This window comes from Callithrix jacchus, chromosome 13, assembly GCF_049354715.1.
Source record: "Callithrix jacchus isolate 240 chromosome 13, calJac240_pri, whole genome shotgun sequence".
In the NCBI taxonomy this organism is placed as follows: domain Eukaryota; kingdom Metazoa; phylum Chordata; class Mammalia; order Primates; family Cebidae; genus Callithrix; species Callithrix jacchus.
The window spans coordinates 89749934-89767071 of NC_133514.1; the positions used below are offsets into that span (position 1 = coordinate 89749934).

General features: G+C 49.2%; 1 protein-coding gene across 7 annotated transcripts in view; it reads right to left on the minus strand.

Moving 5' to 3' along the window:
- Positions 1–251: 251 nt before the first annotated feature.
- The window catches only part of ST8SIA5 (ST8 alpha-N-acetyl-neuraminide alpha-2,8-sialyltransferase 5), a 77181-nt gene continuing 60294 nt past the window's right edge, over positions 252–17138 (minus strand). For 4 of the 7 annotated variants that reach the window (XM_035270948.3, XM_078348084.1, XM_078348085.1 and 1 more), the window contains 5 exons: positions 14168–14254; positions 10636–10780; positions 7836–7948; positions 2965–3057; positions 252–2110 (listed from right to left, as the gene is read on the minus strand). In XM_035270948.3, coding sequence (XP_035126839.3) covers positions 1642–2110; positions 2965–3057; positions 7836–7948; positions 10636–10780; positions 14168–14254 — 907 coding nt within the window. In that variant the 3' untranslated portion in view covers positions 252–1641. Of the gene's footprint in view, positions 2111–2964; positions 3058–7006; positions 7683–7835; positions 7949–10635; positions 10781–14167; positions 14255–17138 lie in introns of those variants that run through there. The other 3 variants (XM_078348087.1, XM_078348086.1, XM_054244159.2) reach the window with 1 other exon arrangement.

Genomic DNA, 17138 nt, shown 5'->3' on the forward strand with positions numbered 1-17138 from the left:
CAGAGCCCTGGATCAGGAGCCGAGGCCTGGGATAAAGCTTGTGCTCTCCTCTGTCCCTGACTGGCTTGGCCTGAGGGCCTGTCAAATGAGGTAATTGGATGGCAGGTTCCACTCCTTGCCATATTCTCACAGCTCCTCACCCTCCCAGAGCACTCAGCACGTATCTCTTGGCCCTGTACCCCCAGAAGACACAGATAATCCCTTTGTTTATCCTCATGTCTTTCTAAATCCAACCACAGACCAAAGCAGAATAGGCTTTGCAGAAATGTTTAAGGGAAGGAAGAAAGGTGGAAGGAAGGGAAGGAGGGAGGGAGGCAGGTTGCCAGGCAGGTAGGCTGAAGTCCTCCTCCCAGCACTAACATCCTATGATTCCAGAAAGCTAAGTTCTAAGGCAGTTCACCAACAGTGTCTCTTAGACACAGTCCCATTTATGGTGGAAACACCACAGGGAGAAGCAAAGGGAATTAATGTCAGATGAGAAATGACATGTGAACCCCTCTCTGCCTAAGCCCAGCTGACTGCAGAAAGCCCAGGCCCCGGGGTCCGCTGTGGGAAGTCCCGCCTTCACAGCAGAAACCTCAGTGATGCTGGTGTCGGAGGCCACAATTCGCTTCTCTCTGCTAAGCTCACCACCTCACATGTCAGTGCTTTCCAGTCCAGAGCCTACAGTACCAACTGAGGAACACGATACAGCAGGATTCTGCAGGATTCAGAGACATGAGAGGAAGAGGTCTTTATAAATAACTCCTGGTTTAAATGGAGCTGAAAATAGGGAGACAGAAGAGGAAGCCGATTGCTAAGCACTTATTGAGTCAATAACATTGGCTTGGAAGCCATAGTGCAAGTGGCTGGTCTGGTTTATTTCCTTCTCATCAAAAGAGTTAACGCAGGATTGAACCTGGAGGCACCGAAACTGCGTGTGTGTCCAAGGATGTGTTTGAAAGGGTGGTGTGGCGCTTCTCAGATGATGACGTCTCAGCTAAGACATGACACAGGCCTTGCCTTGTATTAGGTCTCTTGGTGTCATGGAAGAACCTGTCGGGTGGGGTGGCTTGGCTGGTAAGTCACTGGACCTCTTGAGATAGGCTTTCTTCACTGGAAGGTCTAGTCACTACGTTGGCCTCTAAGCTCTGAGATTTAGATAGAAGTTCATAGCTAAGTCTTTGATATAAAACTCAGGAACCAAAAGTGTTAATAAAATCGCGACTGCTCAAGTGTCCTGTGAAGTGTCCTGTCTCCTCCCTCAATTCCATTCTCTGTAGGGCCTTCCTTCCACTGCAACAGGGGCCTGCAGTTTGTGCTCTCTCTCGGATGGCAAAAGTTAGTGGAAATGTGCTTGATTCACTTGCAGTCCCCAGGGTCCCTGATCTTGGGGTGTGGCCCAGTAGCATGCTAGCCAGGGCAGGTGGAGGCACTGGGTGGAGGCACCCTTGGGGGCCAGGCCAGGAGGCTGAGAGCTGACTCTGCCTCAGTACCTAACCCTGCCTCCCCGCCCCAGGATCCAAGTACAAAGCTGAACTATGGAGAAAGTGACAGCCTGAATGCCAGGGCCCCACACTGCTGAGCTCGGGGCTCCGAATTCCACCAGGAGGGACAGCAGGAGAGGATGTGCCACTTGCTGGGCAGCCTGGCAGGCCGCCATCAACAGCAGCTGCAGGTGCCCGTGTGCACGCGAAGGATGCCTCGGCTGTGCAGGTGCAGGAAGTTGAAAATCTCGGAGGGCATGGCATGGAAGCCGGGACGCGGCTTGACATTGTCATAGTAGTGGTGGGTGATGTAGAGGCCCGAGGGGTTCATGGGAAAGGCCCAGAAGCCAAACAGGTGCACCTCCTCGCAGAGCTCCAGCGCCGCGGTGGCCAGGATGAGGCCGGTGCTGATGCGCTTGGCACGCACCCCCAAGCTGAGCCAGTAGCGCGACACGTTGACCAGGTACTGCGGATGGAAGTAGTAGACGGCCTGCGGGGACTCGAAGTCGTCCAGCACGTACTTGACGCGGATGGACACGTCGGTGTTGCGCGTATTGTAGAAGGCCGGCAGCAGCACCGACGCATTCTCGTACACCTGCAGCACGCGGAAGAACGGCCGCCGCCACTTCTCCAGCTTGTGGAACCTGCGCAGGGTTCGCGTGAGAGGTGAGGGCCCACTTCTTCGTGCTCCCAGGACCCTCGCTTTCCCACCCGTGCACCCTGGGGCTTTGCAAAGGACAGAGGGACTCGTAAGCCCGCCTCCCTCCTCACACCTCATGCACCTGTGCAGATGAAGGTGAGGCCTTTCTCAGGGGCAACTGAGTTTTTGTAAGTGAGTGCAGGAGAGGGCAGTCAGGATCCAAACGAACAGATGTCCCCTAAAATAGCTGTTCCCTGGGCATCTAATCCAATTCAATGACTCCTCTCCTCTCATCTCCCACTGTCCCCTCCTCTTACATGTCCTCTGATCTGGTTGGTGTGACTATACCCAGGGCTAGGGTTTTAATACTTCCCCTAAAACCTTCCAGATGAACCCCAGCAGGGGATCCAGGAGGGGAGCTGAGATCTCAGTGTGAGCTTCTCCCTAGTACCACCTGGACACAGCCAGGTAGAAAGCTGCCTGCCCTGGTCACCCCTGGAAAGCGGTCCCACCCATCTCTAGGTGAAGGTAGTATAGACCAGCACCATCCAAAAGAAATAATGCAGGCCACACAGGGAATGTCCAATGTTCACAAGTAAGCACACGTGAAACAGTAGAAATGGGTGCAGTTTTTCTATTTTCTTTAACTCACTATTTTGAAAATACCATTAATTCAACATGTAATTAATATAAAAAGTTATCCTGTGCTTCGTATTTAAGTCTTTGAACCCCAGTGTGTGTTTACACTCACAGCCAGCACATCTCCGCCTGGACTAACCACACTGCCAGTGCCCAGTAGCCCCATGTGACTATTGGCTATTGTTTTGCACAGTGCCATTCTAGAAAGAGGCCACTGACCTCTCTGTGATGATGCTGGGGTTCACAGTGACCACGTCCGTCTTCACCCCCACGTCCATGGTGTACTTCTCTGAGATGGGGGGCAGGTTGCACCTGCAGAAGAGAAAAGGCAGCCCGAGCACGGGTGGCCAGTCATTCAATAGGTCAAGCTGGGGAAGGAAGTGATGGTGATCATGGGGGCAGCCAGATGCAACGACAGCCAGCCTGGCAGGTTCTCTGTGGCCAGGTGATAAGACAGTGGTCCTTCTGCTCCATGGCAGGCACTGGGACAGCCAACAGGCTTGGCTGAAGTTCCAGACAAATGGGGCAGAGAAACCACTAGTTGTAAAATGCAGTTACAGGCTGGGTAGTCCCTGGACCTCTGGAAGATGGGATTATGGCTCTCAGAGGACAGGTGGCAGGGGAGCATCTCCTTTTCTAGAGAATCAAGACTTCCCCGAGGAAGCAATGCTTGAGCTGAGGTCTGAAGGAGGAAGTGAGCACAAGTCCTGTGGCAGGAGAAGGGCTAAATAAACATGGGATATGTTCAAAGATACATCTTAGAAATGCAACACATATTGTGTGCAAAAGCAAGTTGCCGCCATTTGTAGAAAGCCCCATAGTAGGAAGAGTAACAGCCCCCAAAGATGTCCACATCTTAATCCCTGGAGCCTGTGACTATGCAGCCTTATGTGGCAGAAGGGACTCTGCAGCTGCGATTAAGGCTCTTGAGATGGAGCCATTGCCCTGAGTTATCTGGGGGAGTCCAATGTCATCACAAGGGTCTTTATAAGAGGTGATGTGACAACCAAGGAGAGAGAAGAAAATATGTGGCAACAGAATTGGAGTCACAGAAAGAGACTGGAAGATGCTCCACTGTGGGCGTTGCCATGAGCCAAGGAATGCCGGGAGCTTCTAGGAGCTGAAAAAGGAAACGAATTCTCCCTGGGAGCCTCCAGAAGGGAATGCAGTTCTGCAGACATCTTGATTTTAGTCCAGTGAGGCTTCTGACCCCCAAGACTGTAAGATAACAAAATCTGTGTTGTTCTAAGCTACTAACTTGGTGGTAATTTTTTATAGCAGCTATAGGAAATGAATACAGCCCCAAACAAGCATGGTTTAACAATACATTGTTCAGGGGTACATCCACATGTGACACAACAATTTTTAACAATGAGAGAATGATTACTAAATTCAGGGTGGCAATACCTTTAGGGTGAAACAGAGGTAGAATGGGAAGGAGCACACCAGTTGATACAAAGGCTCGATACAAACATTCAACTTCTTAAATCAAGTGGTTGGTTTACAAATATTCATTTTATTGTTTTGCTTCATACTTATGTGGTACAAATATTCTTCACATCAAATACTACATAATGAGTGAATGAATAACAAATGCTGAAATAAGCAGATGTTAACTAGGTGAATGTGGAACTCATGAACATTCCAGACACGAATCCTGTGCAAAGGTCCTGTAGTAGATGAGAACAGGAAGCAACCAGGAGTGACTGCAGCCCAGTGACCAGAGAACAGGCAAGCGGGGAGTGGTACAAGCTGAGGGCCGAGAGGGAAGAAGGGGCCAGACTGTAAGGGATGGTGGGCCTTGTGGAGAATGTGGCCCTTCATCAAGAGGAAGCCATGGGTTTAAGGAATAAATGTGCAGAAGAACCCTTTACAACAGGACTAGGACTGTCACCTACTTTATGATCCAAGCACACCCCTGTCTATCAGACCACTATGAAAGGCAGGTTTTATATTCTCCTTAAAGATTGGGGAGGGGGCTGTCTGCAGTCAATTACCATTTTTTGAGCATCTGTGACATGCCAGGAACTTTCATAGGATTATGGGAGACATCAATAACCTCGAGTGGCAAATACTAGGCTCCCTGTGTTGCAAATGGGAAACCAGGCATTCAGAGAGGTCAAGGGACTTGCTTCAATTAGGTGGTCAAGGCAGGGTGGAGGATGGGTCTGACTCCAAGTCTAGGTCTTGTTCCCAATGCAATAGCATCCAGTACGGACATGCCTAGAACAGGATGGAGTCTCGGGGCATCTTGGTGTGCACACACACAGGCACCCAGCGAGCCTTTGCTGCTGCTGCACTGCGATGACGATGATGACGATGAGGATGGAAGGGCCCACAGCATCTCCAAAACTAGCTCAAACAACTGCATGCTCTCACAGATCTTCACAGATCTTAAGTGGTGGGACAAGAGACTGACCCCTTAGAGGGAGAAGTTTACCATCATATTATTGAGCTAGGGAAATGATATGATACCGCAGAAAGAATGCAAGACCAGAACTGCATTCCCATTTCTGACTATGACTAGCCCCATGATCCTGGCAAGGAATACCATCCCCCTCCAAAAAATTGTTTTTCATCTGTAAAATGAGAGGAGTATTTTAAAGTATCATTTTTTATAATAAAACTTATTATGTATCCCACATTGTTTAAAGATTTTGCACATATTAATTCATTTATTCCTCATACTGACCCCAAGGGGCAGGTACTATTATCATCCTCATTTTTCAATTTAGGGAATACAGGCAGAGTGGTTAGGTAACTCAAGCAAAGTAACACAGCTTTTTCTAACTCAAACCAGGCTGCCCAGCTTCAGAGCCTGTGGACATAACCACCACATGCTCCACTTCTTAGCCCTGAACGTCACATAAGTCCATTTTTTCATTCACTCCTTCATTCTTTCATTTAAGACTCAATTTCTAAGTAGTTATGTTGTGCCAATTACATCAGTCACTGTAAATAGAAGTTCTCTGTGTGTTTCCAATCTGCAAGAGTGAGACCACCCAGCTGGCCCCTGGTTATAGGGCTGGGTGTTAAAGGCCACATAAGAGGTGGACACCAAGTTACACGGGAGCCCAGAAAAGGGTACAAGTGGGGACAGCCAGGGAAGGACTGGGTGATTCTTGAGCTAAGCTTGGAGGGACAAGTGGTAGTTGGCAAAGCAGGATGTGGGGGCTGGGGAGAGAGCATTTCAGGCAGAGAGAATGGGGCCTGGAAGGGCAGTGGCTGGCATTAACTGGGCTCTAATGGTGTGTCCAGTGCTGGAGGTACTAAGAGCTATACAATCATTAAGTCACTGAATCCCAAAACTGAGGGACCTGTTATCCTTATCCCCATTTTGCAGATGAAGAAACCAAGGCCCAGAAGACTGAGATGATATTCCTGAGGTCATGTGCCTAGCAATGCTGGAGCCTGGATCGAGGTTCAGGGAGACCCCAGAGACCTGGGCTTCTCCCCAAAAGACCATCTTGAAAGAGGCTTTCTTTGTTTATACAGGTGAGGTTTAAAAAAAAAAAAGAAAAGAAAGAAAGAGGCTTTCTGGCTGGGTGCAGTGGCTCACATCTATAATCCCAGCATTTTGGGAGGCCAAGGTGAGCGGATTACCTGAGGTCAGGAGTTCGAGACCAGCCTGACCAACAAGGAAAACCCCATCTCTACTGAAATACAAAATTAGCCAGTGTGGTGGCGCATGTCTGTAATCCCAGCTACTGAGAATTGCTTGAACCTGGGAGGCAGAGGTTGCAATGAGCTGAGATCACACCATTGCACTCCAGCCTGGGCAACAAGAGCAAAACTCTGTCTCAAGAAAAAAAAAAAAAAAAAAGGAAGAAAGAAAGAGGCTTTCCCTGCCTCCCCTGGAAGGAATGTGGATGGTTAAGGATTCAGTGAGGGCCAGAGATTTCCATATTGGAGGAAGCTTAACCTTCAGTGTTAGACTCGACTAGGCATCCACAGGGAGCATGCGGGCAGACTCCAGATCACAGAGAGAGGAGTGTCTCTCACACTCTGCCTGTGACAGCAGGTGATGCAGGGTGTCCAAGGCTTCCTTCTTCTTGAGACAGAGTCTGGGGTTGGACAGCCAAGAACCCAAAATATGCAGGAGCTGCCTTTATTTTAGGACTTCAAGTCACACCAAACCTGCTCTACCCTCCCAACCTGACACCAACTGAGAGGCCAGATGATTGTGAGTGAATCCATGCTTCATGCAACCCACTGCAGACTCAACCCAAGTCTCTTTGCTTTAAGCTGTTTTTCATTTTTCCTTTTTTTTTTTTTTTTTTTTTTTTTTGAGAGAGAGAGAGTTTTGCTCTTATTGCCCAGGCTGGAGTACAATGACCCAATCTCAGCTCACTGCAACCTCTGCCTCTTGGGTTCAAGCGATTCTCCTGACTCAGCCTCCTAAGTAGCTGGAATTACAAACATATGCCACCACGTCCAGCTAATTTTGTATTTTTAGTAGAGACAGGGTTTCACCATATTGGTCAGGCTGGTCTCAAACTCCCGACCTCAGGTGATCCACCTGCCTCGGCCTCCCAAAGTGCTAGGATTACAGGCATGAGCCACTGTGCCCTGCCTAAGCTCTTATTTTCAACCCACCTTCTTCACCCAAGCTAAAGAAATAAATGAAGATCCACAAAGAGATAAGAAGGTGGCTAAAGAAGTATAAGAAAAAAGTACAAGGACCAGTCTCTGGCTTAGTTGGAGTCAGGGTGAAGCCAATATTGGTGTCTGCCACAAGGTTGCCCTGGTTCCAACCAGTGCTTCTGGAAGGGAAGCACCCAAGGAGACAGCGCCCAAAGGACCTCCTGACATGGCTGCAAGCTCCTGAGTCCTCGGTGCCTTCAAATCTGTGATGCCCTTTGCTCTCGACACATCTCCCATTGTGCAGATGTGGAAACAGGACCTGGCAGTTCAACGGCTTTCCCAAAGGGATGGGGCTGCAGAGAGGAAGGGATACCCAAGAGCTGAGGGTCTGCAGGGGTGGGGAGTGGGGATTAATTGCTTAAGGGTGGCATTAGGGCACCCAGGGAAGAATATGGAGGAGGAGGGACATGGGGTACTGGCAAGGGCAGAGCCAGGGTTTCTTTTACCTGAAGACGAAGTCGGCGCTGTTGATCTCCCTCCCGCAGCGGCTGTTCTTCAGGATGCCTCCGTTGCCCACCACGGCACACTTCTTAAACTGGGACCGATAGTAGGGCATGTCCTGGGGGAGGCACAGGCACAGCTGTCAGAGCCAAGCCACCCCCCGCCTCAATCTGCAACTCTCAAAGCATACCCACCCCTATTAGCTACTGGCCCCAAGAGGCAGCCTTGTGGAGAATGTGGGAGGAAAGCTGTTTTCCACTTTATGGATGGGAAGAGGGGTCAAGAGTTTTGTTACTATTAGATGGCTGCAAAAGTCACCCCCATCTCTGATGCCCAGAGCCTGCTGGGCAGCTTTCCTCCTAGCACACAGCAGCTGGCAGCCTTGCATGAGACAGGCTAGGCCTGCAGCCTGAGTGGGACCAGCAGCCAGGCGGGTCTCGTGGAGAATCACGCTGCCCTGGGACCATCAGGAATAAGCCTAATGTAAGGGGGACTTCTGTGGGAGACTGTCCTTATTCATGGTCCATTTTCCCTGGACAGACAGGCCCAGTGTGCCAAGACAGGGAAAACAAGGGCATCTCACCCCCAGGGGCTGAGTAAATGGCACCATTAGACTTTTACCAGAGAAAGGGAAAGAAACAGTCATTTTCAGAAAAATCATCGAAAGTTTACTATGTTCTATATGAGAGTTTCCTAAACTTTAAGTTAAGAACTACCTGGGCTACTTTCTGAAAATATAAATTTCTGGGCTCCATCCCAGCGCCATGGAATCAGAGTCTCGCAGATAGGAGGCTGGGAAGCTGAATTTTTTACAAACACAAAGAGATACTCATATTTAGGGAAGTGCAGGGAATGCTATTCTACGTCACACTGCTCTAATTCAGGGACAAGCGAGCTGCACACAGCCTGTGGGCCACATCTGGCCTGCCGTCTGTTTTTGTGTAACTTGCAAGCCAGTAATGGATTTTATATTTTTAAATGGTTGGAAACAACCCAAAGAAGAAACTATTTTGTGATACGTGAAAACTATGTAAAATTCCAATTCCAGCATCGAATAAGATTGAAAGTGCTATTGGTACAGACGTTCTCATTTGTTTACTCATGCCTATGGCTGCTTTTGTGCTAGAATGACAGAGGTGAGTAGTGCTGACAGAGAGAATATGAACTTCAAATCCTGAAACCGTTACTGCCTGGCGCTTTCTGGAGAAAGTTTGGTGAGCCCTGCTGTCTGTCCCTGGGCCTCAGTGGTCCACACCCTGGCTCTACTTGGATCTGTATGTCATACTAAGCTGTGTTACACCCACTGGCATTACCACCATGCCCAGCTGGTATTTTCTTATTTTCTATATTCCTGATGCTCTGGCACCTGGTGCCTTGCTAATTCCTAGTTAGCAAGCAACTGTCCTGCAAGCTCACCTTTCCTGTGAAAACCAACCAATCAGAGCCCATACCCTCATTGACAGGCTACTATCCTGCCTGCTCACCCCTCCCACCACCACCCTAATCATCCCAGGGTCAGGTATCCGACAATCAGAAGCAGTTGCTATGCCGAAGAGCCTGCGTTAGATACAAGTCCACCTGCTGTCACCAGCCTCATGTTCCAGGCCTTGTAAAACCCACATTGTAAAGATGGCTCAACACCATCCTCCGAGGGCCGCAGTGGGTGAGAACACATTTGACACCTTTCACCTTCAGCTCCCCCTCCACGTCCTCAGAATGTACAAGTCTTGCCTATACACTCTGGTACCAGACACAGAATGCAGGAAACTCTGGGCTTTGTGTCATTAGCAATCAGCCAAGAAGCAAGGCAGACAAGGCCTTCAGATTTCATTCAAAAAGACCTCCACATGCCCCTACTCAGAATTTCTATAAACTACATTCACTAAGTGCTGCCCTGGGCCCAGAGCTCTCCTGGATGTGGTTATGAACACACCCATGCAATCTTCCTCCTCTTCAGAGTCCGTACACCACCAAACCTGGGTAATTGCCAGAACTGGCTGGAAGTGCAGGCTCCAGGGCCCCTTCTCTGAAAGTAGTGCAGTGAGTCTGCACCAAGGGTCAGTCCGAGTGATTGCAAGGACCAAGACGACATCAGTGATCTGAACCGTTCATGTCTGCGGCTCACTCATCCTGCAGTCCTCAGTGGCCAGGGTCAGTGCTCTGAACCATTCAGGTCTGCAGCTCACTCATTCTGGGGTCCTCCATGACCAGGGATCCACTGTTCTAGCCCTGCACAGCCTACCTCCAGAGTTCTTTTATGTGAAAGGAAAATATATATATATATCTTGACTAAGTCACTGATATTTTAGATGTTCTGTTATAACCAGTCAAACCTATTCGTAGTCCAAACCCCAGATAAGGAGACTAAGGCTTTAAAAGACAAAATCTCTGCCCAAGGTCATCCAGTGAGCTGATCTTGCAGATCTAGCTCTGTGCTGTGCTTTCTTGTGCTCACAACCTCTGCACGTGTTTTTGTTCTTGTGCCTCCCTCAGGTGGGGGATGAATGTGTCGTCATTCATCTTTCATATCTGCAGGACATCCTCTGAAAGCAAGGCAATACCCAGAATTTTCTAGCCACTTTCTTGCCAAAAGTCACTCAAATCATAGCCAGTTCCCAGGCAGAACTCCCAAAGGAACTCAGAGCGTGGGCTACTGCACCTCAGACAACTCTTCAACCAGGACCAAGACAACTGAGTCCAGAGGATGGTGAGTGGGTCGTACAAAACCACATGGGCATGCCACGAAGAGCTACGGCTGGGTTGGCTCCCTCGTCCCCCCCAGACCACCCCTGCCCAAAGCAGCACCTTGGGAAACATGCGGAAGATCTCCTGGTTGATGTGGTAGATGCCGCTGGTGTCCACCTCATACTTGAGCTTTGTCCCCAGGGGAGTGTTCTTCTGGGTGGTGAAGAGAAAGGCAGGGGCATTGCAGCACCTGGACAGAGTGGACCTGCCAGGCAGGGAGACAGGCAAGAAAGACCTGATGTGGGCAGAGAACAGCCTCGTAGAGAACAGAGGGGTGGAGCTGAGGCCTCTCCTGCCCACCCATCCCCACACTCATCCCCACCCTGCATGAAGCTGAAGCCTTTCTTGCCCATCCATTCCCACACTCACACCCTCCCTGCATGGAGCCGAGGCCTCCTGTGGTCTCCCAGAGGCCTCTGGCTCCTGATCTTCAAATGTTATCACTTTAAAGATTCACATTTCTGAAAATGTACCTCTTAAAACCTCAACTCTACCATTCCCATGCTCGTCCCCTCCCTGCATGGAACTGAAGCCTCTCCTGCCCACTCATTCCCACACTCACCCCCACCCTGCATGGTGCCGAGGCCTCTCTTGCCTACCCATTCCCTCACTCACCCCTGCCCTGCTCCTCTGCTCCTGGTGTCTCCTCCCTTTTCCACGCCTCTCCCAAGGCCCCGCCTTTGCCTCTCCCAATCACTCATTCAGGACCCAGGACAGGTTTCTCTCTATGAAGCCCCACCCCACTGCCCCAGTCTTCACTGTCGGAACTCCTCCACTGAGCCCGCGTCACAGCCACCAACAGAGGGAGAGAAGAAGCTTTCCGAAGAGCTCCCAGTCAGGCCTAGCATGGAAACTTGGGTTTCCGTCCTGGAGTCTCGTCTGCTTTGCCCCCACCAGCTGTGAGGCTACTGGAAGGTCTCTCTCTCCGGGCCCCAGTTTCTTCATGCAGACTTGGTTCTTCTATCTCTAATCCACTGTAATTCGTGATTCCAGCTTGCCAAAGTCAGGAAAGTTTTATTTATTTACTTATTTATTTGAGACAGGGTATCACTCTGTGCCCAGGTTCAAGTGCAATGGCGCAATCTTGGCTCACTGCAATCTCTGCCTCCCAGGTTCAAGCGATTCTCCTGCCACAGCTTCCCAAGTAGCTGGGATTACAGCCATGTGCCACCATGCCCAGGTAAAAAAAATTTTTTTTTGTAGAGTCAGGGTTTCTCCATATTGGCCAGGCTGGTCTTGAACTCCTGGCCTCAGATGATCCACTGCCTCAGCCTCTTAGCCTCTCAAAGTGCTAGGATTACAGGTGTGAGCCACCATGCCCAGCCTATAATTTTCTTTTTAATTTTATCTCTTGTAGGGACTTCATTGGGAAGCCCATCTGGCTCCCAGTCACAGAGAGCAGAATTTCCTATGAAGAGCTGGGTTTCAGACTGTACCTGAGGCTTCCCAGAGAGGAAGCCAGAGGCCTGGCAAGGCAGGACCATGGGTCAGCATTACAAACCAGCACCTGGGCCTTTTAGCTTTGCTAGTCCAGAAGCTCAGTCTTGTCAGCCCACTGAAGTGCACTCCCATTGAGGGAGACTGACTCATACTAACCAAGCTCATGACCGGCGGATATACAAACTGGAATGTCAGCGTGCCTATTTGTAGGCAGCAGGGTGGGAGAACGCCTCAGTCACAGGCTTCCTTTCCTGTCATTGGAATGCTAATGCCTGCCTTCTAGCAGCCACCTGCCACTCCCTCATGGCACCAGGTTCCTGCCAGCCTGAAGGAAGCATCTCATCTTTGTTCCATGAGCTTGAAATAAGAGCAAAGAGAGGCAACTGACCAGCCTTGAAGATTTGCTCACTTAGAGCATGGCAAGTCCTGATGTCACTGCCTTTTCTCACACCTGAAACTGCTCCACGCCCTTCACCCCCAGAGCTCCACCCCTGCACTGTGCTGTCTGGTCCCTGCCAAAGGCTCCCACACTCATCCCTGTTTTTCTCTTGCCACATTATTTCCCAGTTGCTTCCTGAGATATGTGAGTCTCAGGGCTGAGACTTCTATTCCGCCCTGAGCCTGGACAGCAGGCTTTTGCCTCTCACTGACTTGATCTGGGCTGAGTGTTTTATCAGCCATACTCTCAGTGTGCCAGGTCTCACTTGCCCCCAGGACACCTCCGTGCAGTGTGCATGGCAACATTTCTCTCTCTTTTTTTTTTTTAGATTGAGTCTCACTCTCACCCAGGCTGGAGTGCAGTGGCACCATCTCAGCTCACCATAACCTCCACCTCCCGGATTCAAGCAATTCTCCTGACTCAGCCTCCTGAGTAGCTGGAACTACAGATGTGCACCAAAAATTAACCACACCTAATTTTTGTATTTTTTAGTAGAAACAGGGTTTCACCATATTGCACAGGCTGGTCTTGAACTCCTGACCTCGTGATCTGCCAGCCTTGGCCTCCCAAAGTTCTAGGAGGCACCACACCCAGCCAAACAGTAATGTTTCTAAGGGGCCAATTGGCAGCACAGATTATGGACCTATTCTCTACTCTCGCAGCGCTAAGCTCAAGCTCATGTTCTGCTTTTATAATAGATGGGTCTCTGCAAGCTACTGTCAGGCCTTTGCTGGGTTTCTGTAGTCTCCCAGAGGCCTCTGGCACCTGATCTTCAAATGTTATCACTTTAAACATCCACGTTTCTGAAAATGTGCCTCCTAAAACTACTACTCTGCCTCTAGACTTGGTCTGGAGCTGCAGAAAATTAGAACCAATGATTTATAAAGAAAATACAAAAAACTTAGTCATCTTTGCTTTTCACAATCTCTTGCGTGAACTCCTTCATGCTCAGAGCACCTCAGTACATTTAAACTTGGACCTGAGTGCCAAAATCCAGCATAGGCACAAACGGCCAGATCACATCAACTCCATAAAATGTGGTCTGCCTACACTAAAATAATCCCATAAGCTCATAAAATTGTAGAGGTGGAGAAGACCCTAAAGTTCACCATTAATCAAAAGAATTTTTGGACATCTGTTATTTGCTGAGCTCCCACAGAACTTTAAGATACAGCTCTTAACCTCTCTGGGACTTTATAATATGCTCATTATGGTTAGAGAGCATTTATAAAAGAATCTGCAGCAGGGCTTAAATGTCTCGTGTAAGCTAGAAGAACTCAAGTGCTCTGAGAAGGAGAAGGCACTGGGTCAGAGCGGCTGCCCCGGGACAGGGGAGGTGGGGACCATGAGGCCACAGAGGATGCGTAATGAGCCTTCACACAGGCCTGCGGAGAACGCCAGCACATGTTTCCCTGCTAATAGCCTCCATGAACTCAGCTGTGGACTAGAGATGACACCACTGACCCTGCAAGGCTGCTGCAAGGGCTGAGGGAGAGAAGGTGGAGGACAGCACCTGGCAAGGTGCCCGCCTCAGCCTGCATGTTGAATCAGATCCCCCTGCCCCCACTGCCCAGATTCCTAACCCCAGTCAGGGCCTGCTCTGGGGAAGATGCCCGCTGAGAGCTGGGCCTTGCAGGATGACAGAGACTGGAAGAGGTGGCATTGAGGAGAGCCATACAAGGAGAAGGGAGGACAGACGAATCATATAGGTACTTGAACTGGTTGGCCTCGGAGATGTTCATCGCCCATTTGCACATCTGGAGGCTCTTCCACCTGTCGAACAGCTCTGACTGCTTCACCCTGGGGAGTGGAGGACAGAAGAGTACATGAGAGGCACAGGGAGGACAGAGTGCAGTCATTCCCAAAAATGCTCCCTCCAGATCTCCCATAGGCCAAGTTGAGTCCTGGGCTTGCCCTTGGCATTGACCGTATATATTTTTTTGAGACAGGGTCTCATTCTGTTGCTTAGGCTGGAGTGCAGTGTTGTGATCTCAGCAAAATGCAACTGCTGCCACTGGGTTTTCCATGCCTCAGCCTACCAAGTAGCTGGGACTACAGGTGTGCCACCATGCCCAGCTAATTTTTGTATTTTTTGGTAGCGATGGGGTTTCGCCATGTTGGCCAGGTTGGTTTCGAACTCCTGACCTCTAGGGATCCTCCTGCCTCAGTCTCCTGTTCAAACCAACCAATCAGAGCCCACACCCTCAACCACCTCCTCATTGACAGGCCACCATCCCACCACCCCCTGCCACCCTCACCCTAATCATCCCAGGGCCAGCTATCAAATGACCTGAGGCAGTCTGTATGCTTCAGAGCCTGCCAGTATTATTCAAACTAGCCAATCCTAAACCTGGCTACCCTGCCTACCCTGCCTTGTCCATTCCTTCCTTCGAAACCTCAATAGTCTCACTCATGCTTTCCCCTCACTGCTACCTCCTGACTGGACCTGGGGCTACCCTGCAGGGCACGCCTCCTGCTTCAAGGGATCTGTGAATATAATGTCTTTCTTCATCATGGTCATTTTCATGTCTGCATGTCCTACCATACCTGATTAAAAAAATCCCAGAAACATTTTGAACCCTTCTTCCTCACGTGCCCACCCCCAAGGGCCTACATAGTTCTCTTGGGAATATCTGTCTATAAAGAGAGTCAGACCCCAGTGGTATGCCCGTCAGATACCCACACAGTTCAGCACACAGTAGGGCTCATGAGCAGGGCATGCCCTTCTCTTTCTCCCTTCTCAAGGGCAAATTACAGTTTCCAAATGACAGAGAGGATGAGATGAGAAACCTGAGACTTCCCCATGTCCCTGAACAACCCTCGGCCAGCCTTTATGCTAGTTGGCATTTAAACATCTCAGCATCATGGCATTCTAAAGCACTTTCAGGAAAAGAAACATCTAAACCACACAGCATTCTCTCTTTGACTGAAACCTACAAAAAGAACTCATTTTTAATTTACACATTTACATTTGCTTATTTATAATTATGCATACATATAATGGTTTTTTCTATATCCCCAAATTCTAGAAGAGTGCTTAACAAAATATAGATACTCAATAAATATTTATTGAGTGAATGAATTAACCCAATCAAAAATAAATTCCCACAAAATCTAACTGACCAATATGAGATCCTCACACACATTAACCTCAAATAGTCGCTCACCCTTCTCATTGGTTTCTCTCCTCTTTCAGCAGTGCCTGCCCTCAGAGCCACGTCCACATTCCCAGGCCCTCTCTGCCATAGATCCGCTTTAGCATCTCTGTTACCTATCCCTATCTTTGGTTATTTCTTCCCCATTTCAGTCAAGAAATTGTTTCTTACATCCTGCCCAATTTCTTCCTGCTTTCACTTACACTTGGTTTTGCAGGTGATTCTCCTATTCTATGGAAATGTCCAGAATTCTCTAGGGTCTCAGCCTTTGGAATTTCCAGTGTGGCCCTGGCCTGGTGAGAGCCATGAGATCCAGAAAGATCCAGAGGCTCCCCAAGCCAGGCCAGCACCCCGTCCTTCTTAAGAAAGGGATCACAAGGCACGTTATACAATTGAGTGAGCCCCTCCTGATGAGCTCTAGATCTTCGGCAAAGAATCATGCACTATTTTTTAAAGAGGAGTTCTATGGTCAAATATAGTTGGGAAAAGCTGAGTTAAATAAAGTTAAATGCTTTTCTTTACTGCAAGACTTTTCAGATCCCTTCATATGTTCTTGTATATTGTGAATTTCCAAAAAAAGTATTGGATCATGGGATCCTTCTTCCACTGAGTAGTTCGAAAGACTGTAATTCTGCAGTAACACTGGGAAATGCAGATAGATCACACACTACTTAAAGGCAGCACCATGGTTTCTCTCTCGTGAGCATGCACAGTCCCCACTTCAGGGCCAGGCATTCTGTAGCTGTCTGGGGTCACCTGGCTGTGGACCACTAAGAAGCTAACTAGTCTTGGGCACTGGTGCAGAGAGGAGCCCTTGAAAGGAAGCTCTCCTAGCTTGATAATGAATGGGAAAGTGACCAGCCTTCAGGAGCTGAGTGTTACCAAGAAACTATCACTATGGCTCTTGCCCTGGGGTCCACTGAAGGGCTAAAGGAAATGCCTGTACCCCGAGTTACAGGCAAAACCCATGTCTATCCACCCACATGCATATCTTTGGAGAGAATCTGAAGCTTTCATCAGGGGTCCATGGTTTCAAAAGAAGGAAATGCCTACTTAAAAAACCCTTTTTAGGCCAGATGTGATGGCTCATGCCTGTAATCCCAACACTTTGGGAGGCTGAGGCGGGCGGATCACTTGAGGTCAGGAGTTTAAGACTAGCCTGACCAACATGGTGAAACCCTGTCTCTACTAAAAATACAAAAATTAGCTGGGCATGGTGACACATGCCTGTAATCCCAGCTATTCGGGAGGCTGAGGCAGGAGAATCACTTGAACCTGAGAGGCAGAGGTTGCAGTGAGCCGAGATCACACCATTGCACTCCAGCCTGGGCGACAGAGCAAGACTCCATCTCAAAACAAAACAAAAACAAAACAAAACCCTTTTTTTAAAAAGAGTTCATTTTGCAGAGATGTGTCCCTGAGTTTAATTGGAGGTGGTAACAGTTGTCCCCAAACAGGGCAAGCCTCCCCTACAGGAAGAATACATGGCTGGTGGGGGAGGGGTGATTGCAGGAAAAACAATAAACAAT